Source organism: Silurus aristotelis (assembly GCF_946808225.1).
Source record: "Silurus aristotelis genome assembly, chromosome: 9".
Classification (NCBI taxonomy): Eukaryota; Metazoa; Chordata; class Actinopteri; order Siluriformes; family Siluridae; genus Silurus; species Silurus aristotelis.
In genome coordinates, this window is record NC_139582.1 from 8,507,432 (window position 1) to 8,535,431 (window position 28,000).

The 28,000-nt window shown below is 33.6% G+C and overlaps 1 protein-coding gene across 1 annotated transcript; it reads right to left on the reverse strand.

Moving 5' to 3' along the window:
• Positions 1–27,980, reverse strand: galr1b (galanin receptor 1b). Its single transcript, XM_083550233.1, has 3 exons — positions 27,154–27,980; positions 23,862–23,927; positions 1–2,724 (listed from the first exon to the last, which is right to left on the reverse strand). Exons 1-3 carry the CDS (start codon positions 27,793–27,795, stop codon positions 2,407–2,409), a joined length of 1,026 nt encoding a protein of 341 aa, XP_083406359.1. The 5' UTR covers positions 27,796–27,980; the 3' UTR covers positions 1–2,406.
• Between the last annotated feature and the right edge of the window lie 20 nt (positions 27,981–28,000).

Genomic DNA, 28,000 nt, shown 5'->3' on the forward strand with positions numbered 1-28,000 from the left:
TTTTAATTGAAATTTTTTCTCAGTTGCTTTTGGAGCATTTCTCAAATCATCCTTAATATTTGCAATTCAGCAAGTGCATTCTCAAAACAATTTGTACAAACAGCACAACACATTTGTTTTCTTGCAAAAGTCTGTACTTTTCTTAAAATCCTTTTTTCATCTCTCAAAAGTAAGTATTTGTGTCAATGAACTTGTTATTCTCATCAGAATGAAAAGTCCCTTTGTCATTGTTCAAAAATAAAATCATCAAAATGTTTAGTCATGTTGTCAGTATGATGGCGCACAGTTTCAGTATATCTTGAAATAAACTACGGTTTAAATTACACTGATTAAAATTGCACAAAACTTACATTTCTTCTGTATGGCATCTATACATTTTAGCAGCACAAATTTATTTATTTGATTTATATTAATTGCAAAAGACCGGACAGGATTCCCACTTTTACTGTACTGTAATAACGTCTGTTCATTTCTTGGTTGTTCATCCATTGTCAGAATTGTAAATTTGTGTTTTGCTCTGTCACCAAATGAAGGTTCACAAGATTCAACTTTGACCTATTTTAGAGAACTAGTTGATCATTGGTTGATCTGATGCTGTTTGCTTGCCTTCATTAGTGACATTCAAAATTAATTTGCACCATTCATCAATTCAATTCACATTTACAAAAAAAAAGGTTTAATAGAGATTTTAGATGACAGATTCAATGAACTGATGCTAAGATGTTTTGGGGGTTAAGACTATTATGGTGAAAATAGTATAATATATTTTGATCAATATGACAAACAACTGATAATGTAGGAAACAGCAGACAAATTGTACACAATCGATTAAATGAATGTACCAGAATATTCACAATTTGATCAAAGCAACAGCAGTCAGATTTTGTACATTTTCAATCATTGTATTCCAAACCATAGTTTATATCAAGAAAATGCTAAAACTGTGCACCATCATATTGACAACATTATTAAACATTCAGATGATTTTGTTTGTGAACAATAACAAAAGAAAACTTATAGTCTGATGGGAATGACATGTTCATTGACACAAATACTTACTTTTAAGAAATGAACTAAGGATTTTGAGAAAAGTACAGGCTTTTGCAAGAAATTCAATGTTTTGTGCTGTTTGTACAAATTGTTTTATGAATGCACTTCCTGGTTTGCAAATATTAAGTATAATTTGAGAAATGCTCCTAAGCAAATGAGAAAAACTGTAAATCAACCCAAGAACTATTCTTTCTCTAAAATAGGTCAAATCTCGTAAACCTTCAGTTGGTGACCGTATAAAGGCAAAACACAGAATTACAATTTCTGCAAATTGTGGGAGAGTGGGAGTGGGAGAGAGGGGAGTGGTAGCTCAGTGGTTAAGGTGCTGGGTTGCTTATTAGAAGGTCAAGGGTTCAAGCTGCCACTCTAGGGCCCTTGAGCTCTATATCGTGGCTAACGTGTGCTCTGACCCCAGCTTCCAAAAAAGCTGGGCTATGTGAAGAAAATAATTTTACTGTGCTGTAATTGTGCATTTTCAACCTTTGTAATCCAAACCGTAGTTTACATCGGAAATGCTGAAACTGTGCTCTGTCATACTGACAACATGACTAAACATTTTTAATATCTTGTTCATGAACAATAATAAAAGGATTTGTTATTCTGATGGCAGAATGTTCATTGACATTAATACTTACTATTAAAAGATGAACTAACGATTTTGAGAAAAATACATCCTTTTGCAATCCATTGCGTGGTGCTGTGTATACAAATTGTTTTGAGAAATGTATTTACTGAGTGATTCATGAAATGCTCCAAAGCAAATGAGAAAATCTATAAAACTATTTTTCCCCCCCAAGAGATGTTCATTTTTAAACCCAACATTTTTTATTGTATATGTATTAGTGTGTGGACATTACCTAATAAACATTATTAAGGAAATTGTGTTACTGTCTATTCATTTTTTTTTGTTGATGATGGCAGACTAAACATTACACAAAACAGTGTTAACAAGTCAGTTAGCAAATTATGGCACACAAACATCGTAGAGTAGCATATTCAAATTAAGTTTCACTGTGAAAAAAATATTAACACTGCAGTCACTATTCACTGAGCCACACCAACATGAAAGTTTCTTTTTCAGTTATGTAATTAAAGTGTCACTGCTCTGGACATGTAAGCCTCTCTTGAAAATGTCTATGCTTTCAGCTATCAAGACTTCTTAGGAATAGGTAACTGTGGAATGTTTTCAGTGGATATATTTACAGCCTGCGGATGTGCAAGTCGTAGACGCACTGCTGTATTTTCAGCTTGAATAGCATTAAGAGATTGAACGTGAATTGAATGATGAATTGAAGACCATTTTTAGGTGAAACAGCAGCTCAGTTTTAACTTCACAGAGCTCGTCAGTCCTTTCTCTCACACATTGGTGGTGGAGTGTGTGGTGGAGAAATTCTCCATTCTGAGCCGTGCTATTTTCTTCACCGGCGGGGGCGAGTAGAAGAGATGGCAGGTGAAGACCTGCCGACAAGCCTTCCGGAAGTTCTCAGAGAGGAAGGCGTAGAGAATAGGGTTGACACAGGAGTTTCCGTAGGCCAAGCAGTGTGACATGATGCGGAATGCAAAGGAGGCATCGTTCAGGGGGAACTCTCCAAACTCCACCCACATGGCAATGATATGGTGTGGCATCCAGCAGAAGAGGAATGCTGCGACAACCAGCAGCACTGTCTGGGCTGTCTGAGAGAGAGAGAGAGAATGAACCCACTGTAACACAATATATTCACATAGTATAAACTACATAGTTGCATGTCTGGGTTTTACATATAGCGTAGCATTATGTAGAAGACAAAGCTCTATTAATGAAACCTCCAATTTTTACTTGTAACCTTACGTATAACCCTTTTTGAAAGGTTATAGAGTTCTATGCAGGGTTCCCTCTAAGAAATAAACCATAGAACCCCAAATGGTGTTAGATGAATGCATACACGCAATCACATTACTGTACTGGACTGTGTTAGATCTTAAAATGGCCACTTTAAGGATTCTTTGAATGATTAATGGTTTAAGTGAAGAATTTTGCTTTACCTCTGATGTAGCCTTTCAAATTATATGACCTACTCTATGAAGTGTTTTCACAGAGAAATAAATCAGTGAAAACACATTGCACACACTGGAACAACACTTCCTGTAGCTGGCTACCAGGCGCAATCCTGGGAATAAAACATGGTAAAAGAAGTAACCAAAAACCCAATGCTGACTCTGGTTGGCTCCAGAGATCATGTGTGTAGATGAGATGGAAAAAATTGTACAAAAGGTCCAGCATTATTACAACACTCCACTGATCTGGGCTTTATAGCAGATTGGCCAGAGTGAATACTTTGCTTGGTAAAAGATACATGAAAGACCCACAGAATTTTCAAAAAGAATTCAAAGCATATGCTAATATGTGTCTTGCAAAAAAAATGTAAAGAACAAAAAGGAAAAGAAATGAATGCTTTCTGTATGCACTGTATAACCTCTGTGTGTTTCTTCAACTCATAAACCATAGGTAGCCTTATGGGTGCTAGATGTATGCTGGCAAATAATTCAATGAATCTCTTGATAAGTAAAGGCTCCAGCTTTCTTACATAATCACTGATGTTTATGTGTTAAATAAAAAAATGTTTGGATGGTTATAACATTAAGGTTTATTAGCTGTTACTGCTGATTTTATATAAAACTTTTATTGGTTTCCCACAATGTTAGTCATTACATGTGACATACTAGGTCAATGAGAAAAACCTTGGTGTAACAAGCATCAATGAGATTTTATCTGAAAATTAATCTATGTAGCCACTCTTCCTTTATATACAAGGTTTAATGAAAAACAAAACACTAATGCATTCCTATGGGAAAAGCCAATGCCAAAACTGTACCCTCACCACAGATGGATAAAGCTAAATCCCAAAAAGCTATTAATAGCAAAATATGTGCCTTACAATGACAAATGACTCACTGGAAACTAACACAGAATTGGCTTAATTAGTGAAATAAATCAGCACTGGAGATGACTAACAATTTGTTCCACAGTGTTTTTTGTCTTCTGTGTTTATTATTCAAAGAAAATGAACCTTTAGTAGATTGGCAGCTGTTGGCAGTGTTTGCGAGCACTTTGTCACTTGAGCACGTATACCCAAGCTCGTTCTTATGCAAATATAAATGTGACCATATTATAAACAGGACTCAGGAGGAAAAAAAGACAGAGAGGAAAACAGTAGGAGAGAGAGAGAGAGAGAGAGAGAGAGAGAGAGAGAGAGAGAGAGAGAGATGACATTATAGGTAAGATGAGCTTGGAAAATGTGCCTTTTAATATTTTATAAAGATTTTTTTTTTAATGTTTAGAAAACAATTAACTCTGCCATTAGAGCACTAGATTTGGGCGAGACGAGTCTTAGACAGTAAAAAGTTTGACACAATTGGAACTTTAGCACTTGATTTTTTTTATTTTCCCCCTTTAAAGAAAATAAACATTCTTGTTTTTGATGTCTCTGTGAGCTGCTTTTTACATATTGGATGAAAATAAAATTAAAATGTTCAGATCCATCTGAAATTAAATTTTGATACAATATAAAAACAAATAACTTAAAAACAATTGTTTAAGGCAAAAGAGTAAAAAAGCGGGCAAGTAGAACACGAAAGCAAAGCAATAGAAGCATGAAAAGGATCCAACTACTGATCCCACGCAATCTGTTTAATTCTGTGTTTGTCAAATCGTCAGCTCTAGTGACGATTTGGCATTCCCACAATGTTTTTGGTTCTATGAAGTAATGTTTTTCATCCCAATACTGGTGACACTGACAAATGAACAGCCTAAATGCATGGTGCAATGACTTCACTGATATGTTGTATCTCCAATCTGAAAGGTAATGATGAATTTACTCTGGGATAGGACTGTATTTATTTATGTTCTCTAGATGTTTATCACAAGTTAGTTTTGTATGATATGCAAAAAAACATCTTGGAAATGAATGACCATTTTTACTGGGAAAAAATACAATAATAAAACACCTGACACCAACCATAAATCAGGCTTGTAGCTTTTGGTTTAAATATACAAATATTGTAAGCATTATGTAGAGAGGAAAAAATAGTGTCTCTAAAAATTAGGACAATAAATCTTTATAAAATTTTGTAGGCAAGTATAAGTTTATTGTAGTTAAATTTATAATTTTGTTTCAGTAACATAACCAATGTTAAAGTCAATGAGATTATGGATTAAAAAGATCACACAGAAAAAAAACACACACAAGAGAGTGTGGATGTCCCCTGTATTCTCAAAATTTAGAGATTATGTAAAATAAGTACTGTATTGCATCTCAAATATATTGTGAATAATCAACATTAGATTCACATCAGCTGGTTATGAACTGTAATAAATCTATCCCAGTTGTAGCAGGACATGCTACATCTTAACACTTGACATTAAGAAAAATATCTGGTTATTTACTGTTTATATCAGGTAAAAAAAATTCTGATTTACCATCAAGTTTAATTACGTCTATGTCAACGTGTACTAACAGTGATGTGATAATTTTGACCATCTACACTTTAGATCTTTATATATTTCTACCAGGCATAAGATTATGACATTATAACATTATGAGCGGTGAAGTGAATAACACTGATTATTATTTCCTCAAAAATTATGTGTTATAGGCAGAAAAAATAGGCACGCATAAGGATTTGTCCGAGTTTGACAAGAGCCAAATTGTGATGGCTAGTTCTTGTGGGTTGTTTCCCCGGTCTGCAGTGGTCAGTATCTATCAAAAGTGGCCCAAGGAAGGAACAGTGGTAAACCGGTGACAGATTCATAGGCAGCAAAGACTGGCCTGTGTGTTCTAATTCAACAGACGAGCTAAATGCTGCTTAAATTGCTGAAGAAGTTATTGCTGTTAATGCATTAATGGGTAAGGACTGTTTAGTCAGCGAAAGGGGGACCAACACAATATTAGGCAGGTGGTCATAATGTTATGCCTGTTCTGTGGCGATAAAGTTATGCCTGGTCATGTATATAGTCGCAAATTGTGTTCATGAAATTTATAAATTAGATAGATAAAATGTCTTATTAATTATGAATTAAAATCATAACAAGCATAAAACAGTACTTTAAGAACATATTGTATTCTCTAATAACAAATAGACAGCATAAGCAAAGTCAATAGGTTCAGTAACCATACCTGTATATTTTGTTGGTTAAATCAAAAGTGTGATAATAAAATGTGAAAAAAAGACCCTAAAGAATTAAACACACTAGTGTATGCTGTTACATGTAATACTCTATAAAGAAATGGTGGTGTTATTAATTAAAGAATTACACGTCATATATGCTTTATTACATCTCATTTTAAATCTTCACCTCTAACTGGTAAAAAAGCTCTGACATTAGAGACTCCTTTAATAAAATAATCACCTGTTCATCATCAAATTTAAAAAGATCTAATATAACTAACATACATTTATAAAGTGGGGGGCTAATCCAACTCCCTTATACAGCTGCAATACATTTTACTTTGTGTTGCAGATTATCCCATCGTGCAGACGCTACCGTTGTCTCAGAGCCAGAACAAATAGACTGAAAAAAAAGCTTCCTTCCCGTGGCTGTTTCTGCACTGAACAGCTAAAATGGCGTTAACAATCACCACTGCACTGTCACTTTTCTTCTGTGTTTTGCACTATTTTGCACCACTTTAAAATCATGCATCCTTGCACCACCCAAAAACTCAATCATTACACTTCTGTATGTCCATCCATATTTACTCTGTTTATTCTGTGTATGTATATATATATATATATATATATATATATATATATATATATATATATATATATATATATATATATATATATATATATATATATATATATATAAATATATACAGTATATATATTTATAATGACATTACTTTTGTACAGCTATATCTGTCATACCACTTCATACTGTATCATACTTATATAAAAACCACACTATATATACCCTTATTCAGTTATATGTACATATTACTACACCTTCTGTATAACCTCATACCCTTATTTATTACACTGCCACTTGTAAATAAGCTATCTATGCACTTCTGGTTAGATGCTAACTGCATTTCATTGGCTCTGTACATGTACCCTGCACAATGACAATAAAGTTGAATCTAATCTAATTATTAGTATTAATATTTTGATAAATAGACATCAATACATGGAAATTACTGTATCTACAATTATCCACAACAAACGAACCAACAACTGTATGTGAAATAAAGTAAAAGTCAGTTTATTATGCTTAGATGGCATACATTTAGTGCACTTACACATGAACATCATGTGACTAATAAATAAAATTACTAAATTGTATAATGGGATATTTATCAAATATTTGTTTGCCATTGTAGTGATATTCATTGAATATAAATATTCATATAATGAATAGCAAATAGACCTAGTTACATGACGCTCACATAATCACATTTTTCTGTAAGTACTGCAAGGCCTCGCAGGATACTTTGGATGAAAAGTGAAACTTGCATCTGACATTTACCAATCATGATTGTCTGTGGCATGTAAAATGTGTGTGTGTGTGTGTGTGTGTGTGTGTGTTTGCAAGACCTATGATTAGAAAAGGAACATATTGTATTTTAATGCAAAACATGACATTTTAGGGGGATATACTGTATGCACTCCTAGGGATGTCTATATTCAGATATTAATCTGCACATAACAGAAGTGTGCATGCTAGTCCCTTTGCTGATACCCCAAACTTGATAAGTAAAGTTTTGCTATATATTCTGAATATAAATGAGACTCTGCTCTGGGCAATTCACATTTATTAGTCATTTTGATACTGTTTGCTGAGTAATGATGGTCTCACAGAAATTAAAAATAAATAGTCTCTAAACTATTTATTATTTATTGTTTTCTTATTTTGTTCTTTTTTTTATTGTGTTTTATTTTAAATAATTTCATTACACACCTTTAAATGATTTCATTACACCATTTCTAATTCTTTTGTATTAAATTTTTTTTTATCTACCGTATATTTCATTTGAAGTATATTTCAGAACAGAATTTGAGCTAATCTGTGTAAAAAAAAAAAAAAAAAGTTTATTGTAATTATTATAATAATCATAATAATCATAAACATTTGTACTGTATGTTGGTTTGTGTAACTGTAACAGAGTTTAACCTTCAGCTTTATTTAGCAGGTTTGACTTAAAAAAGATAATAATTTTACAATTAAATGTTAATATTAGTCCAAAAAGCTTCTACATTGTCATATGCTGGAATGAAACAATTTTAAGCCGAACAGTGTAAAATATTTTAATAAATAGCGTACAAGCGAAGAGTTGGGCATGCCAGGTTTAACCACGTGAGATAACTGTCATTTATGGGTGCATGAATTTATAGTCTTGGCTAGAAAGAAACGCCATTCAGAGTATTGGTAAATCTAAAATAATTACTTTTAAAATGCTGGTTATCAGGAAAGTGATGTGGATGCTAAACAAATCAAACCTTGCACTGATTTGATTTTGTCAGCTTTAAAAGTCTTATGCTTAATCATGTACTAGCACATTTATATTCACCAATTTGAAAAACATAAAAAGCTGCTGCTTTTTTTCTAGATTATTGCATACTAAAAACACCTCCAGTTGTTTTGCCTGAATTATTAGTTATTAGCTGTAATGCAGTTGTTGATGTAATTGCCTACATTTTCTTCTAGCTACCACCAGTATCATTTTTAAAAGAAGTGCTCTCTTCAACATGCTTTTCTTTTACATTTGACCATATTTCTATATCCTCACTATGGTTCTTTACAATTAACAAAGGCAGCACCAGTGTAACCTTCACCTTGATTTGTATAAAACTGCAGATGCAATTTGAAACACAAGAGAATCTATTTGAATGAATATGCAATAAGCTCAATATAGTCATGTTAAATTCATTGTTGTTTTGTAACCTTTTTTAAGGTTACAGCAAGTTTCATTTTAGTCAGCTAGTTTTAGTCAAAGTTGTACAAGGACTGTATAATGTAAGTCAATTAAATACCTTGAGCTAACATCATAATTTCTGTCAGTGAACTGTTTCTTTTGTAGACATGACACTACAAAGTAATTCTAGATGGTTTTAGGGGCCGTGCAGCTTACCAGACAACTACATGGATTCTTTGTTAATGAGACACCTTAACCTTGTGAATGTCAAGCCAATTCTCAGTTCTTGTCACAGAATACATAAAGAAGATGTGAAAATTTATGCTGGAGCTCTTAGTTCTCATTCTCCATACTGGAGCCCCCCTGGAGACACGACTTACTGTACATTGTAGCTTATAAACAATCTGTACCAATGTTCAGTCATCACATCAGCAAAACTCACGAGCTCTTAGGCATTATCAGGGTGTTAGATATTTGTCTATAGGGCAAGCACTCTTAGTATTCCACTCAATGCTACTTTCATCACTAGGCTGATGACAGCAAATGTAGACACATTCAAATGAGAGCTTTTCCTGACAGGAGCACAAATGACTGTCCTTTTGAGAGAGCAGAACAAAAGCACGAGCATGGCCTGGTCATTTCTAAATGACTACTGAGATTGTCAGGACACCTTGTGTGAAAAGTACCATTATCTGATAACCAAGGTTTTGTGTCAGCTCTTTTTTTACTCATGCCAGGGCAAGGTAATTTATCCATGTCAGTCAGTTGAAAAATAATTCACTAGCCCTGGAATATTTCGTTATATAGTATATAACTATAATATATCATATTATTAAGGTTTTCAGTAAATCTGTCTCTGTTACATTATAGCTACTTTAAAGTAAGTCATTTGTTTTGCAGAGCATTAAATGCAACTATAACTGCATTTAAAAGTGGTAAATGTTTATTAATATTAAATAAATGTTGTAATCATATGTAAATTGATGTGTTATAAGAGTAAAAATTTACTTTTATAAGAAAATAGCATCATATTTGCTAATGGACTATTTTACTCTAGCAGCATGGCCTATGGCTTATGAGTGCATTCCTTACACAGTATAAAAAAACTTAAAAAAGTATATATTTAGCAAATAATAGTATATAAAATATGGGTTTGCATAAATCAAAATTTACCAACAACCAGTAACTGTTATAAAACCCTAATTCTCAACCACCACCACGGCCTTCCTATATGGCCGACCCAGACTCTTACTCAAACTTACTTGTAAGTTTGTTTTACATAACATTAGTATATTCTGATATTTATATTTACTGTATAATATACTGTATCATACTGTATGAAATCAGATTATATATCTGATCATATACCATGCTTGGTCTGAATACTCAAGTCTGATTGGCTGGAGGGTGTGTCTTCAACCATTCAACACACAAGAATTTATTATATTTATTTCCTTTTTATTTATTTTTTATCTCTGTTCTAAATCTGAACATGCTTTTTTTTTTTTTTTATCTGTAACCACAGCAACATAAACGGTTGATATGGAACAGATGCAGATAATTCACACACAAGCTCGCTCTCTCTCTCTCTCTCTCTCTCTCTCTCTCTCTCTCTCTCTCTCTCTCTCTCTCTCTCTCTCTCTCTCTCTCTCTTTCTTTCTGTATCTAATTATTTTTTATTAAAAGTAATTCAAATTACTGTAATCATATCACACTACTGTATTTCTGTGTATGATTTACACCAGGCAGAATTCAAGATCTAATGACCCCTATAACAAATAAAAATTAACCATTATTTTTGGATCAATGACAGCTTTATTTAGTCTATTCTGACAAATGAACATGGCATAAGCATGTAATGCATTCATATCATTTAATGCACCCCTAGCTGTATATTATCTTTTATATATCATATAATATTTCGAACTTTCGAAAACATAATTTTCAGGAGAAAAAAAACCCTGAAGACAGTTACGGGCATTTGTGAAATTTTATGGAAATTCCACATTGAAATTTTACACTTTGGTTGCCCTTGATGGCTGTCCTACTGTGAGTGCCTTTCATATGTTAATGTATGAGAATGTGAGGGGGGGGCATGCTTTGTTCTCAGACCACAGGGCAAAAATGGCAAAAAGGTCGCTCTATTCTGTAGGCAAAGCAGATAACGCTGTGTAATACAAGAGTAGGCTTTAGTCATCTTATTATACCATAAATCACATAAGGGTTAAGTTCTAATTAAATCACTATATTATGCCACATGGTATAATCTCATAGTATATACATTTTAATTAACATTTTAGTGAGTTTAGTGCTTGGTCAAAACTCCACCTATATTACACTTTTATCAGAGAGCAACTTTTATTAATTTTATTAGAAATCATTCGTGGTCATTCAGAAACTTAAAGCAAAATTATTTTTATGTTATTTCATGTTAATCTGAATTGGCAAAATATATGAAGACACTTTGTGAAGTCTTACATTTTCACAGGCATTAAACATGCATGGTGGGTCACAGTGCCAGTAATTACTGTCAGCCTTTCCAAATAAGAATGCATGCGTATTACAATAATCTTCACTTTATCAGAGGTGTCTGGGCCAGTTTTAGGCCATCTGCCCACTAAGTGCACTGACTCCCCTCCCACTCTGGGTCGATATTCAAGACCTTTTTGAAGCATCTCTATTTTCTACTCCTTTACACCTACTCATGCTCCTAGTATGCTGGGCTTTAAAGAGGGAAACTTCTGTATTTGCACACAGGTGATGGCAAAAAAAACCCTTTTTTGATTATACATACTAAAAGCCTCATGGTATAATAAATGACTACAATGTTCTATAATGCTTTTTATTAGGGTTCATGAATTGAACGCAACACCAAAAATTGATTGTTATTTTTACACACAAAAAAGTGTAAAATCCTAGCAGTGTTAAACAGCAGTGTATCAATTTATTTATTTGTTATGTTTTATCTGCATCATATTACTCACAATTAACACATTATTAATACATTTGTTTGGCTATCATTGATAAAGGGAGCACAAAAAAAGCATAAGAAAAATGCACTGAATGGCTGCAGCTGATTTCTTTTCAGCCTAGAGTGTAGCTTTTCGGTGAACAGTCATGACTTGAAAAACTGACTACATTTGCTCATTATTTAGGCTGATATTGACTGTTGTATTGTATCTTCAACAGAAATTAAGAATTCTCACATAAAATACAGCTGTACTTCATGCTCCCAGTGGAATTTATAAATGCTTTAGGAGGAAAAAATAGATAGACCAAACACACTGTTTGCACAAAATTCTAATTCACATCGATGGGATCTCATGATATTAAGATTTACTTAACCTAATTTTTTTAATACTTGAAGCATTTATAGCCTTCAAATATGACAACTAGCTGTCACCAGTACAACCAGCAAGTGTGACAGGAATGTTGTACAAACAATGTAGATAGCATGTTAGGGGAACTTCCTCTGATAGTTGGTTTACCGAAAACTGATAATAGCTTTAGCAAATCCTGCCATTTAATGTACAAACAGAGAGAACAATGCTGGGTTGTTATCTCATACTGAATCCAGTATGAAAACCATATTTGTATAGCGTTGCATGCCCTATTTAGCATCATCCTGTTTTCTGTTTCATATGTGTTTTTTGAATATCCCATTCCACACTTAGTCCACATTTGTTGTTACAAAAACCTCCACTCTTCTGGGAAGATGTTTCACTTACATTTTGGAATGTGGGGGTTAAACTTTGCTTGTTCCGCCACAAGGGTGTTAGTAAATTTAGGTACTGATGTACTGATGTACACCCGCTAGTGGGTGGGATCAGTGGTGGCAAAGGTACACACATCCTTCTTTTAAGTAGAAGTACAGATACTCATGTTTTAAAATACTTGAGTAAAAGTACTAAAAGTACCGATTATACTCTTTTACTTAAGTTAAAGTAAAGAAGTTTGAGCTTAAGTAAAAAGTACCTGTTTTAGTGTCACACTGGTATCTGGACCTCACATAATATTAGAGCTTTTAATTGATTAAAATATTTAATCGTGATTAATCGCACGATTGTCTTGAGTTAATTAATTGCAACATAATCACACATTTTTATCTGTTCTAAATGTACCTTGAATTAATACTTTCCAATTTTTTGTACTCTAATCAACATTGACAAATATTAATGCTTTAAGCAAATGTATGTTTATTATTCGTAAAACCAAACTCAAAATAGAGCATGATGACAATATTCTTGTAAATGTTTAAAAGTAATTATGGTGTATTAAATTAGGTAAATTATCAGGACACTAAACAGAACCTTTACAATGTTTCCACACATTTTTTATATCTGAGTAAAGAAAGGACGTTGTGGATAATCGTGTGTTGCACTGAAGGTTTAATTTCGCCCCTTTTATATTTATTTATATATATATTTTTAATAAAAATGGTCAAACAGAAATACGCGCTGCGCTGCATTAATCGCGCGTTAATGAAACCAGTGCCCTTAAAATGAATTTGCATTTTGACAGCCTTGATAAAAAAAAATTATACAAAATAAATACAGAATTTTGTTACCTAATGTATGTATCCAGGCTGAACATCCACTATATAGACTTTCTGTCTTGCTCATTGTTATGTTCATAAACTAGTCTACGTCTGTGGTGTGTGAGAGCCAGGGAATTATACACCAGTGGTAGATTGAAAAAGTTGTGCAATGACAGGAAATCGTTTGATAGGCTGAAAACAGCGTGCAATGAGAAGAAAAAGAAATTGACATTTTACTTAATAGATTAAAGTAACGAGTCTGGTTTGAAAATCTAAGAAGTGAAAGTACAGATATTTGTGTAAAAATGTATTATTTAAATAAATAGTGATGTAAAGTAATGAAAAACTAAAAAAAGGTACAAAAAAACTACTTTAGTACAGTAACAAAGTATTTGTACTTCGATATATTAGCATATACAGCAAGTGAACACTATGTCCTCAAAGTTAATGTCAAGATGACGGGGTCGGAGCATCTCCCTAACTGCAGCTCTTCGTTCGAGTTCTACAGTGGTCGGTACCTATCAAAAGTCGTCCAAGGAAGGAACAGTGGTGAACTGGCAACAGGGTCATGGGTGGCCAAGGCTCATTTATGTGGGGAGCAAAGGCTGGCCCGTGTGGTTCGATCCAACAGACAAGCTCCTGTAGCTCAAATTGATGAAGAAGTTAATGCTGTTAATGCTCGATAGTTCAGGACTGTTTTAGCAGCAAAAGGGGAACCAACACAATATTAGGTAGGTGGTCATGATCTTATGCCTTATGTAAACCATAATAATAGAGTTTTCTTTGTGCACAGAGGCATTGTCATCCTGGAACAGGTTTGGGTCTCCTAGTTTAAGTAAAGGCAAAATGTTATGATACCGCATCCAAAGACATCCTATACAATTGTGGGCCCATCTTTCATCTTTCTATCAATTCAAGTTTCACTTTAAAGAGGTAAAGAGTATTGCAAAGTATAACACAAACATCATCTGAAATTTCCAACCAGCAAAAAGGAATGAATATCTGTCAACTAGAACAAGAGGATGAAGGCAGAAAATGCGGGTCTCATGCTTGCACTATCGTCAAACCTCACTTAGGCTTTTCACCTGCATCTTGAAGGCACCACTGCTTTTTTTAACAGTCTGACTAGATTTTTCTTTACTCTTGCAATTTGCAAATGTTGGTACATGAGAGGAAGATGGCTGTAAATCTCAGTTTACTTGCCATTATATGATCATTTACATCAATACCTGAGCAGTAAATCAGCCTCTGACAACTTTGATATGTATGAATGGAATAAAGGACTGAGTTCAGGCACTGTAATTTAATAGAATAGTCATTTCTAACATAATCTATGTATTGACCCTTTGACAGCTAAACCAAAACACTAAGACCACCTTAAACCCTCCCCTTCTCTGTCCCATGCTCATTCGAGTCCTTGCCTTTTTGCCTTACAGTTTAATTTTAGCTATTCTCCTATTCTGCTTATTTTTGCAACAGTGCAACTATATTTGCAATACTTACAGTTGCCAGCAAAGATGATTTTAGGTGCTGCAAAAATTTTATCAGAAAGGCACACTTGCAATTTATCCCGAAATCCGGACAGTTACATAACCATGCAGATTAAATGTAATCCACAGTTTAACTGAGTTAAAGCGACCTGGGGAAGGACAGTATCTATATTAAATTTAAACAGCAGCACAGAGAGTAAAAAATATACTAAAGAAATTTACATTATAGATGACATATAAGGAAAAAATAGTAAAAAAAAAAAGGAAATAAAGAAGAAACAGATACAGTAAGTGTGTAATATGGTAATGCAGTATATTGTTTTGTGTAAGCACTGTAAACGTCACTGATACGCCAGACTTTAGGTAAAATGAAGTGACATCGAAGTTGGTCAAGTTCAAATATATTCTAAAAGGTCTTAAAATGGTTAGACTGTAAAAAGAATCTACATATGTACTAAAACATCTCTTCACACAACACTTCCTATTAGACAAAATAATATATGATGGTCCTATCAACTAGGTTTATTGGGGATTTTCGTTGTTGAATGTTAATGCAACCTGGATAAACATTACATAAAATGTTTTCAGAATATCTAATAAAGTGATTGATGTCTTTGGAACCAAAAGTGTTGGAGAATTGTAATCTGTAATATTTTGGCTCAGCAGAACAACAGAGGTGAACTAGAAAATTTATTTTTACAAAAAGTGTATATATGTGAAATTTGATATGAATTTTGTCTGCAAACAACAACAACAAAAGAAAAAAACAAGCCTGACTTCAAAGCAAAATGTTCACTGGATTGCTTTTATGTTAATCAATCGACATGGAAAACAATCAAATGTGAATTGTCTTTTCAAGAGCTAAATGCTGTTTTTGAACAGTGAATCTAATTCCTGTTGCATTGTGCTGCACAGCTCTAAGCTGTACTCTGGATCATGGCAGTAGCTGGAGAAGAGGAGGAGGGCCTGAGTATCATTTTAAATCATTTAAACCCTTAATTATCAAACTTTTCAGAATTATTAGTAAAACATAATAAAAGTGCTCAAATGAATAGTAACTTCTAAACAGGCGAAACAATACTAATGTTTTGATGACGACAACAGTTACTCTATCATTGTGTCACTTTTGTGTTTTACAGAAAATTAACAGCATAGGGATATTGTGACAGGTTACCACTTTAAAACGGATCAATTGTTCTGTAGTTTTGTTTAATATTTACTAAAATTTTCAGAGATTAACAGACATTAAAATGTTGTACATTTTAACCATTTACATGACAGATCATTTTATTTTATTTTATTTCATGTTTTTACTTATAACAGCTATAAACACCCATTCTATCACTATCTGATTTTCTTGTCATGTTACTAAGAAACAGTTGAATGTGAAGTCCTGTTGGTGGAAAGATGGTGGAAAACTGAACATGGTATCCTTTACCTTCACAATTTTTGCTGAGGTTCCCCACATAAATGTTGAATAAATGTTTCCTTAGAAAAAACTGCACCATATCAGTGATAGCATTTCATGTATAGTATCAATATTAATGCAACACGTAATATATTAGAAAGAGAACATTAATATAAATCTGTCATTTACCTTGCAGCCAAATCTAATTAGAATCAAAAAATGAACTTTGATTTGGTATAAAAAAATATTAATATTAATATAGTGGGAGATATATTTCTAAAAAGTTTTTTAACTCTTTTCTCATAATGCGCTTCTTAGTAACAGTTTTAACTAGAATAAACACATACTTCTCTGTACAATTCTGTCTAAACATTCTCGTTAACAACTTTCTTTCCATTTGAGTAGATTACTCAACAGACCAGAAGAGATAATGAAAATGAATAACTGATAAAAGTTTGAAAACCCCTTCGCTGAGTTAATGTGTTGAACCCTGTAGATAATCTCTGGTATGATGAGGTACCATTATCTAAATAATTTACATTACTGCATGTGACTGGAATAGCTGCAATTGAAAATATCCTACAGAAGCCGTGTTGCTACGTGTCCAGAAAAAATCTTACTGAACTTTGACCAGATTTTTTAAAAACATATAATGCCACAGTATTTATCCAAAAGATAAAATGCTGTGGTCTATTAAATATATAAAGTGTATTATTTTTTAACAAAGGTATTATCATACATACATACTGACTATAGACTATATTGAAAAGAATTCATCTTCAACTTGAAAGTATTTTTTTTATTTCAAATTGTTTTTTATTTTTGCTAATGGACCATTTAAAACATGTCACAACTTGGCTAGATTTGTCAATCTACTAGAATGAGTGTGAAAAAAGTTTTGTTAACTCAGTGACCTTCTCTAAATGCTTATGTATTTTAATATCCTCAATTTCTTTTCATATCATGAAAGCAAGGAGAAAGGTTTTACTAATTAATTCAGAAACATTTTGAGTCACAATATTTAAGAGAACAAATTGAGAGCAGTAAAATTGTCTGCTCTCTTACGTACTGAACATTAGGACAGGTCACTGAATAATTAACCTTATGTTTTTCTTGCAAGAAATACTCTATGAACAAAATATTTCACAGCAGTTAACTCTAATCTAATTTTCTATGTGAAAGTCCTGGTTTTTAGATAAATATATAATATATAGGTAGAAGATGGATGTTATAAACTGGATAAAATGGCAGACAGGTCACAAAATCCATGAACATTAGAGCATGTAGAGCTGAGGTGGATCTCAGATACTGTTATCAGTAAAATACAGAATTGTATGGTGATTATACAGTAGTTGGTCAGCAGTGATTCAGTGAGTCTGTATTATAGTGTGAGGTGCACTAAAGACATTTTGGATGTCATTGTCATTTTATCAAAAAAACACATTGAAGTAATCTGCAGCTATAAAATGACAGACTATTGCTTAGTTTTTTGTTGTTTTGCTCTATTTATCAGCTCCAATTTACAGCGCCCATCAGTGGACAGGCATCAAAATAAGGCCTTTGACAGAATAATACACTGTAGACAATATTTTTTTTTTATGTAAGAAGGCATATTTATAAGTGAAAGAGCAATTAGAGTAAAAGTGACTGATTTTTTTTTATTATATAAATTATAAAAAATAAAGTTAGTTAAGACACTAGTCAATCATGGGTGACTTCTTACCTAATTGTCATGAACATTAAAGAATAGAAACAACTAGTCTCTAGTCTCCGTGTGTCCCAATGGAACATGAATTCTTATTTTTCTATTATCATTTATTCTTTTTACTTGACTCTAGTGTCAGAGTGACAAATCAGAGGCCCTATGGAGCTGAGAAAAGGTCAAGGTAACACATAATTGCAGATAAATAAAGAAGCCTTTTAAGTAATTAGTACAAATGAAGGGCAGGGGGGGATCTGAAATCAGTTCAGTTTTACTTAACTGAATCATTGGTTAGAATGCTGGTTAACAAAGAAATTAATGTAGTCAAACAAATATGAATGCAGCAATTCATCTTATTCCTAATATAATGCACAATCAATCTGCCCCCCCCCCCCCCCCTTATTTTTTTACAAACCTCTCTGTACACAGTGGTAGAAAGTCTCTGCTAATATGTTTAATTTTTTTTTTTATCTTACCATGTCATGTCAAATGTTTTTCTATACCTAAAGCTAATAAAGTTTTTAATTTGGTTAGTACAACCACTCTTCCAAATATCTTGATCTAAATTAGGAAATTATTTGTTACATTTGAACAGTTTTATTTAGTTGTCCAGTGTAACAGGTGGCTAAACGTGACTGCATTAGCATTTAAGCACCTTGTCACCTGCTTCATGGAAATAAGCAAAGGCATATGATGTTGAAAGCTGAACTTTTTTGTGTAGACATTATTGTGTATGATAGACATCATTAACCTCTATAACTCAAAAATCCTCTCAGACATCCTGTCAGGTTAGCTTGTGGAAACTAGCTTCTACAAGGCAGTGGAGTGAGTGAAGTGCATTATCGAAAGAAATCAACTAAATCATTTACTAAAAACTTTTAGGAAATTATATATTATGGTACTTTTAACCTGTCCATTATTGTCTGTTTTTGTCATGTATAAAATATATATTTTCTGGTACACAGCCAATTCAGTACATACAAAGCAGCCCTAAATGAATAATTAGAATTAGCACACTTGAGCACAATATATTTTGTTCTTGAAGGGTGGTTTGTTAAGAGTAATACATTTGTCAAACAGAACAGATAGCCAAGAGTTAAAGTGGTGGCTGGGATAGAGGGTCCTAAAGCAGCCATACATGAATTACATGGTCCTCTTGAAAAATATTGAGGAATGTGGGTGTTACACATATGGCTGAAGAGGGAACAGTATATCAAGACTGTGAGTGGACTGTGTTTTTTGGTAATTCAATGGAACTGCCTGGCTTTGTTTCTGCTGAATGAATTCTTCTTCTTTGACACCACAACCCTGGATACTGAACTTAGTTTCTTCTTTACTTGATATTTTAACCTTGTTATTGGATGTGTTGCTATTGCTAGTAATTGTAAATGTAGTATCTACATTAGTACTGAAACACTGACAATGATCAGCTTACTGGTTACCCTGTGTAACCTGTGCTCAGGCTTGTAGCTCATTATAAATCCCACATGGTTGCTATCGGTCCAATCCAATTGCTTTCGAAAGCATAATTAAACAAGCATATTATGTCTGTTTCTTATTAGTAAGATTATTAAAATAAAGGTTTAGACTATCAAAAATTCTCACATAGAGCCCTTACTCTTGGCTAGTGTGTTGATTTATTGGACACACAAGGTGTAGTTTTTATTTATGAGATTTTATTGGCATACTTTATTATTTTTTGCCAAGTCTTTATAGTACTTAATTTTCTGAGGTAAGCGCCATTATTTACATTTATTAAATGATACGAAAAATAAGATCAGAGTTCAACTCTGGTGCAGGTCCTCACTGTTCTCATGGTTTACTAATATTTATGGTTATAATGATTTACTATTGTGTTGCGGTAAAGTGCGTAACCAAATGTGAATTATTCCAAAAACACAAGTTGTATATCTGTCACATGTGTGTCCTTGAACAAACACATAATTTGTATTAGAACAAAAACTAAATGCTTGGAGGAAAAGCAGTGTTACTAAAACTGAATAATGCACTTTCATTTCAACACCCAGCAATCTAACAGTCATAAACAGATCAGAACAGAAACTCTAAGGATTTGGACTGTAGATAATGTCAACAGTCTGCTACACTGACTCAAGACTTACATCAGGACTTGCATCTGCTCACAATCACTGCACACCTTAACATCGTTTATCTGTAATAAATGGACATTTGGAGCCACCCAGATGAGGATGGGTTCCCTCTTGAGTCTGGTTCCTCTCAAGTTTTCTTCCTTATACCATCTCGGGGAGTTTTTCCTTGCCGCAGTCGCCACCGGCTCGCTCATCAGGGACAAACTTAGACTTATAAAGTGTCTTATTCATTCTTTATCACCACCTTATCTGTGAAAAGCTGCTTTGAAAAAATTTTCATTGTTAAAAGTGCTATATAAATAAAAATCAACTGAATTGAATAACTGACATGTTTACACGTCTGCATCTCTAATTGATCACCTAAATGAATAAGACTGGACTTTTGGCTTTTGCAAAAACTCTTTCCATAACGTTGACTCAGAGGTTCAAAAGGTCACGTACACAGTCCTACTCAATAAATAGCGAAGATAACAGTTCATGAAAACAGCAAACAATTAGCTGGAATAGTGCCATGCTACTAATGTGGACGCAGTCAATAATTAAACAAAGCCTGAAGAATAAAGCTGCCATGAATGCTATTCTTCTAATGGCCATGTAGTATAATATTTAAAATGGGTGGATAAGCTGTATTATATGTATTAAATAATTTTGCTAATAGGGTTTGCTCAGAATAGCTGTCAGAAAAGGTATTGTTATTGTATAAGTGTTCACTAGACAATTTGCAAACAACACAGGATAAGTGGATGGGTGAGGGTATTTGTTGAGCTAAGAATAATTATGACTTCATGTACTATGCTACAGTTTCTCTATTTTCTTGAAAGATTGGATATAGTCAATATACTCTTTAAAAAACATGAAATAGCGTGCATTACGTTCTTGGGACAAGTAATACTTTCACTCTCTCTCTTTATCTATGCATTGATCTACGTATATTGAAATCATCAGGCAGAATCTGACTTCTTTGTTACAGTTGAATACTTATAACTGGAAATCAAGGTATTTGATTTTACCTCACATTCTTTCAGATGTAAAACAAAATTTTGAGCCTAGATTTCATTTGAAATGTAAGTGTTTTCACATATACACTCCAGAGCAAAAATAAATATATTAATTATATATTATATATTACATTCAACATTTAAATTTTTATTGTGATATTATCATTGTGTGCAAGAAAACTGTAAAAAGAATATAATAAATGCTTCTAGCTTTTTTTAACTCCAGCAAAAGTAAATCATCAAATAGTGGCACAGGAGTCTCAGAAGTGTATTTGTTTCATACTTGCTCATTTTATAAGCAATAATTTTTTTGTTAAAACAATTAAAACTTTGGCCCAGATTTTCTTTTATTATTTGCCCTAGTGTGTAGTTCTTCTTAAATTAACTTTTTAAATGACCTCAGAAGTTTTAGTATTTACATTATATATATATATATATATATATATATATATATATATATATATATATATATATATATATATATATATATATATGAATCAGTTCTTGAATTGATCTACTTGTTTTTATACCATGAACCTTCACTGAATTATTGAACATTTCATTTAAAATTTTTGAATGATGAAAAAAAATATGCAGGAGAGCCTTCATGCCACAGGTATACATGTACGAAGTTGGCATAGACAGAATACATTCATACGCCTCTTAAACTCATCCACTTTGCTTGGAACACCTATACATTTATGGAATTATGTAGCCAGCTAATCATGTTGCAGGATTAGCAAAATACATAAAATCATGCATATACAGGTCAATACCTTAATGTTCAGGTCATATAATCAGAGTATTTTTAGAAACTTCAGATCTCCTGAATTCAGACAAAACAATCTCTACTGTACTCAAAAAGTGTCAAAACAGGAAAGGAATATTAGAGAAGAATGGCCAGACTGGTATGAGCTAAAAGAGAGGAAACATAAATAGCAATGTAAATTAGCAATGTACACACTACATTGAACCTTGCAGGGGACAAGCTACAATAGCAGAAGACCACAGAAAAGTTGGACTCTGCTCCCGTCAGGTAAGAGCAGGAATTTATAGTACAGTATAGTACAGTATAGTAGGCACTGACTCACCAAAACTAGACCCTAAGGACTGATAAAAAAAAGACAACGTGATGTTTTAGTATTTTTAACTTATGGCTTGTATGTGCATATTATCTATTGCATAGTAATATACTAAAACCTTTGTTTGTTAATAATAATAATAATAATAATAATTATTATCATTATTATTAATATTAATATTATTATTATTTATTTTACTACTTTCTTATAATTTAAGCATAGCTTAAACATTACAACTTGCTTGGAAGCTGGGTTTAGAGCTGGGCTCATATGCTTAATGTAGTAAAAGAAATAATCAAAAAGTATCTTTGAGTAAACCATAAATTTTAACGTTTTTATTCCAGTGTAGTTCAAAATATGTAACAAGGACAAGCATTTAATACCATGCAGACCCTTAGTATGTTGTTAATGTGCTTAAGGGTATTATAATTTCCCTACATTTTCTATGTTATTAGCTGTTTACAGACAAATGTGATCAACTGTGGCCTTGAACACTGACCCATCGTTCCCCAATTTCCTGTTAAGGTAATAACACAGCAGTGTAATGCAGCTATAATTGGCACCTGTTGGACTTCAGACTGTGTTTTCCCCTGGGGACAATTCAATAAATTCACCTCTTAGACATTCAGTAGTTAATGTAAGAGGTTTCCACAAACCCACTGATTTGGAAAGAACTGCACTTTTCTGATTCTGCACACACAAATCTCAGGGGGAAAAAAATATAAAATAAAAATAAAAAAATAAAAAATTCCCAGCCCATAATATTCACTGATTGCTGTCAGAAAATGCAACCTTTGCTGCAATGATCCAAGGCTGCTGATGCGTTGCTATAGATACAGCCCTCTGTAATTTCATTTCTGCACTAAAAGCTAGCTTTCTCTGAAACATTAGATGTCAATTTTACCTCATTATAATAATTATAGTCCACCCCAAATCAGGTGGTTGAGAGCGACAAGTAAATATCTTGCATACAGGTACAGAATATCTTACTCTTGCTAATTATTAAAAGCATTTTTTTAAACTCCAACACCATCTCACGGTAAACAAGGTGACCTCATCATGACTGATAACAGAGCCGCTTTTAAACATTCTCTATTAAGGCTCATTAGCTGTAGAAAAGACTTGATGCCACAGATGGAAGTGTATGAAATGGCCTCAGAGATGTATGGTTCAATTAAAAATATAGCTGGCGTGCATTCATAGCATCTGGTTTAAATGTGTTTCAGTCAGAGTGGAGAAGATTGAGCGATCAAGTAAAACTGAAGTACAGCGCTCTCATGTGTGCGTGAGTGTGTGAAGAATTTTAAAGTGCAGATTGCTGCTTCAACTCTAGTAGCTTGTCATACAGTCTGATACTACAGACATCATTTTAGGCCAATCATACTAACAGCACGCATAAAATTAGCAAACTTGTTGAATTTTTCAAAAGGAAAAGTCAATAAATTAAATTTCTTATTGCTAAAGTGGTGAATAATGCCATATAAATCCATGCTGAAATATTTTTTATGACATAACATGCAAAGCATAAAAGAAAAGCTATATTTTTTTATCAGTGTTCAACAAAAAACAGTATATGCTTTAAAATGAATACCCTTACCTTTCTCTTTGAACGTTCAGATTTCTTGGACATGTTCTTTATTTTTTTATGAAGGTGATACAACACCTAGAAAGAGTGGAAAATAATTCAGCATTGAATCTCAATATATAAAAAACTATCAAACAAGAAGAATGAGATGTAAAGAAATGCCACATTGCAAATATGCTATATATATATATGTATGTGTGTGTGTGTGTTTGTGTGTGTGTGTGTGTGTTTGTGTGTGTGTGTGTGTGTGTGTGTGTGTGTGTGTGTGTGTGTGTGTGTGTGTGTGTGTGTGTGTGTATTGAGATTTTTGATTCCAGGTTTGTTGATGAATTGATTCATTTTCTATAATAGTTTAGATAATACTTTTGAACAGTAAGGTTAGGTTAAGTTATTGTCACTATCAGAGTACAAGCACAAAAATCTATGAAATGCAGTGAGCAACCAACCATTAGTGCAACTGGCAAAATAATTAAATTAAAGTATGAAGTTATACTTATGAAACACTAAGCAGGTAAATGTGCATATCAATGCATGTAGCATATAGATTACGTTGAATAAATTACGGTGCAGTAGGTTAAGGTAGAGATAAGAGTATGATGCATGTAATATGATGCAGAACAGTATATATACCGTAAATGAAGATGTGCAGATGGTAATAATGTGAAAATGGCAATGTAATATAAATGTTTGTTATAAATCGTTTTGTAAAAAAAAAAAAGAATGAGATAATTGCAGTATAATTGCTGTTTAGTAATTGGAAGATGTTCCACAAAATTAAATATAACTATAAACAATAGAAAAATTGCCATTGTCTTTACTTATATACTTTCCATCAGTGGAGAATTACTGTGTTACAATGGAAATAAAACACGTCAGGATGTGCTACTATTGGAAACTAACCAACTAACAATTTATCATTGATTCCTATAACTGTCCTCAAATGTTTTAATCCTTACTAACAGAGCAATTGTCAGTGCAGCCCTGCCTTTCCCTTATTCAGGCACAAAGGCCTTTTTCAACATGAAAAGAAAGCGCCATTTGGCAAAACACAATTTGTACGGATTATATTTACAAAAAACATGAACGGAGTTCATCATTTAAGTCGTGAACATTTTTACTGATGTGTGTCTATTTAAATGCCCCTGGTAATCATGCTAATAGATATACTGTTTATGGACCCAATCAGATACTGACCTGTTTCGTTGTGAGGCGTACACATTTGGAAAATATAATTTGCAATTGTAATCCAACTCTAGCCATTTTTGCTTGCCATATTTTCCACATTACTTATATTACACTTTATTAGGAACATCTGTACTCTGCTCATTTGTGTGATTATCCAATAAGCCACTAGTGTTACAGCAGTATAATGCATACAAATTATGCAGATACAAGCCAGAAATTGCTATTACTGTTCCCACCATACATTGTCCATGCACAACAATCTTAAGAATTCACATAGAATGGTGCACAAAAAATAAAGCAACAAACAAAAAACTGCAGTTCTGCACATCATAAGAGAAGTTAAAGGCACAGGACTAGACTTGCCTGAAAGACAAGTTAAATAACCATTCTTTACCGTGGTGATCAGAACAAATTAAACCTTAAAATGCTTCTACATTTGGTTTCAGTCTTGTCAAACAACAAAAGTGATCATAGGCATGGATTCACTGTAAAGTCTGGGCTGATTAGAAAATTGCATAAATTAGCAAGGGTACAGGTGTTCCTATTAAAGTGGCCAGTGTGGTTACGTTACAAAACTGGAAGATTTTTGACTAAATACAAATAGTGTTTTCTTCAATTCAGTATTTTTTTTTTATGTCAAAAGAGCAGTGCATATATATTTCTTTTTCACACACACATTAAAACATTCAAATGTAATGTATCATATTTTCATATTGTATTAGACATAAGCATTTCTCTATATTTATATATGTTTTAATTTCATAGGCTTATTTGGTGTTTTTCTTTTCTTATCAAGTATTTCAGCCAATCCCATCCTTTATCAAATATTCTAGCCAAAAAAAATGTAAATGTTATATGTCAGTATAGAAAACAGCATATGTTGTAAGGACCAATTCTTTAAAACTTTTTAAACATAATGACAACAAATGTGTTTACTTTTACTAAATTTGCAAGTTTACTAATTTTTTGCTCTTTATAGAACTTTTAAAATTGTATAAACATTTGATTTCATTATTTGATTAAGGCTTCTTTGCTTAACAGCATTTATTTGTATACCCTAAAACGTGTATGTTTTTGAAAAAGATGACACTGATTCACTAATGATTGATACCATAAGAATCTATTGAATATATAGCTATATTGACAGATCAGGACTTACGGCACAAATAGTTAGATTATATATATATCATACCATAGGTTTATTCACAACTTAACAAGTGTCATGACTGTCTTGAAGACATGAAGACAATTGAATGAAATGTATACTGTAAATATTAGCAGATTTGAAGTTTTTTTTTAACCTGGGTTAAAAATAATGGTGGACATGACAGGATTAAAAAATTAAACATCAGAGAAAATGTCCTGTGATTATTTAAGTCTTCGTGGACTCAAATAAACAATAGTTAAGCAAACATTCAATTCAGAAACGAGGAGAATTTTTAAAAAGAAATTTTTTAGAAAGTTTATTACAGGATATTACTGCACAAATGAGCTCTGTCCTGTCTTTAATATTTAACTCCAGTTTGCACTGCAGAATGTGTGGGATTATGGTTTGCAGTTTGAATAGTGTGGGATTGATGACTCCGAAAACATTTACACTACAGCAGTGCTCTGGTGTATGTTCAGGCGTTTGACCTTGTGGAGGAGGGCTTTTTCACGCCTCGGCACCTTCGCAGGTTAATTACCGTTCGTACGCTTTTATAAATACGTCGTGATCCCCATGTGGGTGGACGGAAGAGCTGGTTGTCTTTACACCCTAGATCATCAAACCATCTTCTCAGACCCAGCATCATGGTGTTTGTCAATAATGATCAGAAACGGTTAGACTATATTTGAGATTGGACTGCGTTCTCCGTGCGCAACGCGCGCAATTTGGTGAAACACACTTCCCTGGCACGTGCCAACTTAGAAATAAAGGCACTGTTTTTATTAATTTATTGGTAAGATGTAGTCTCTGGCTGTGAGAATGACATTTCTGCTGAGTTCATTTCATCTCCAATTACATTTGATTTAACTCATCAGTCAGGTGTGCTGGCTGATTGTGCTCCATCAATAAAGATAATGGGATCAACTTAGAGAAGCTACCACCAGTGTGCTTCACACTAATAATGGAACTTACCTTGGTGTAGCAACATGTGATCAAAAGCAGAGGTAACAGATAGCCAATGACCAGGATGGTCACTTTGTAAGTGCGCCTGGCCACCGGTTCGGGCCAGATCTCCCAGCAGAAGGAACTGTTCGGGGCTTCCGGGTGATTAGTCAGAATCTGATGTTGCGCCACGGGCACGGCAAAGACGAACGACAGCGCCCAGATCACGCACACCCCGGCAAGCGCGTTTCTGCGGTTCCGTATACACGGGGACTTCTTAGAGAGCACCACGGCCACGTACCTGTCCACGGACATGGCGACGAGCGTAAAAATGCTCACCAGCATGCTCAGCGTGAACACGTAGTGCACGAATTTGCACAAGAATGCGCCGAAAACCCACTCGGGTAGCGAGTAGATGGTGGCCTGGAAAGGCACACAGAAGAGAAGGAAAGAAAGGTCTGCTATGCTGAGGTTGAGGATGAAAATGTTGGTGGTGCTTCTCGAGCGCTTCGACTTGATCCTCCCGATCACCACCATTACCAAAGTGTTCCCGACAATTCCTAAAAAAAAGATGCATCCAAATATACCCGGAACGATCACCACCTCCGGACCGAGAGCCTCGATTTCCGACTCATCCTCAATCCACAGAGATTCGTTTGTGGATAAACCCATGCTCCTGGTGTAGTTTATTCCACTTGAAAAAACATAGGTCCGATTGTGTCCTTAAAAATACAGACGAAATATACTTTTCTGGCAAAAAAAGAAACTCCAGATTCCGGCTAGACTGTTAGATGTTGTACTGGGGAAGATGGTCCAAGTCTATTGCGCGTTGTAGACGGATCAATGTGTGTGAGATAATGTGCGTGTGTGTCAGTGC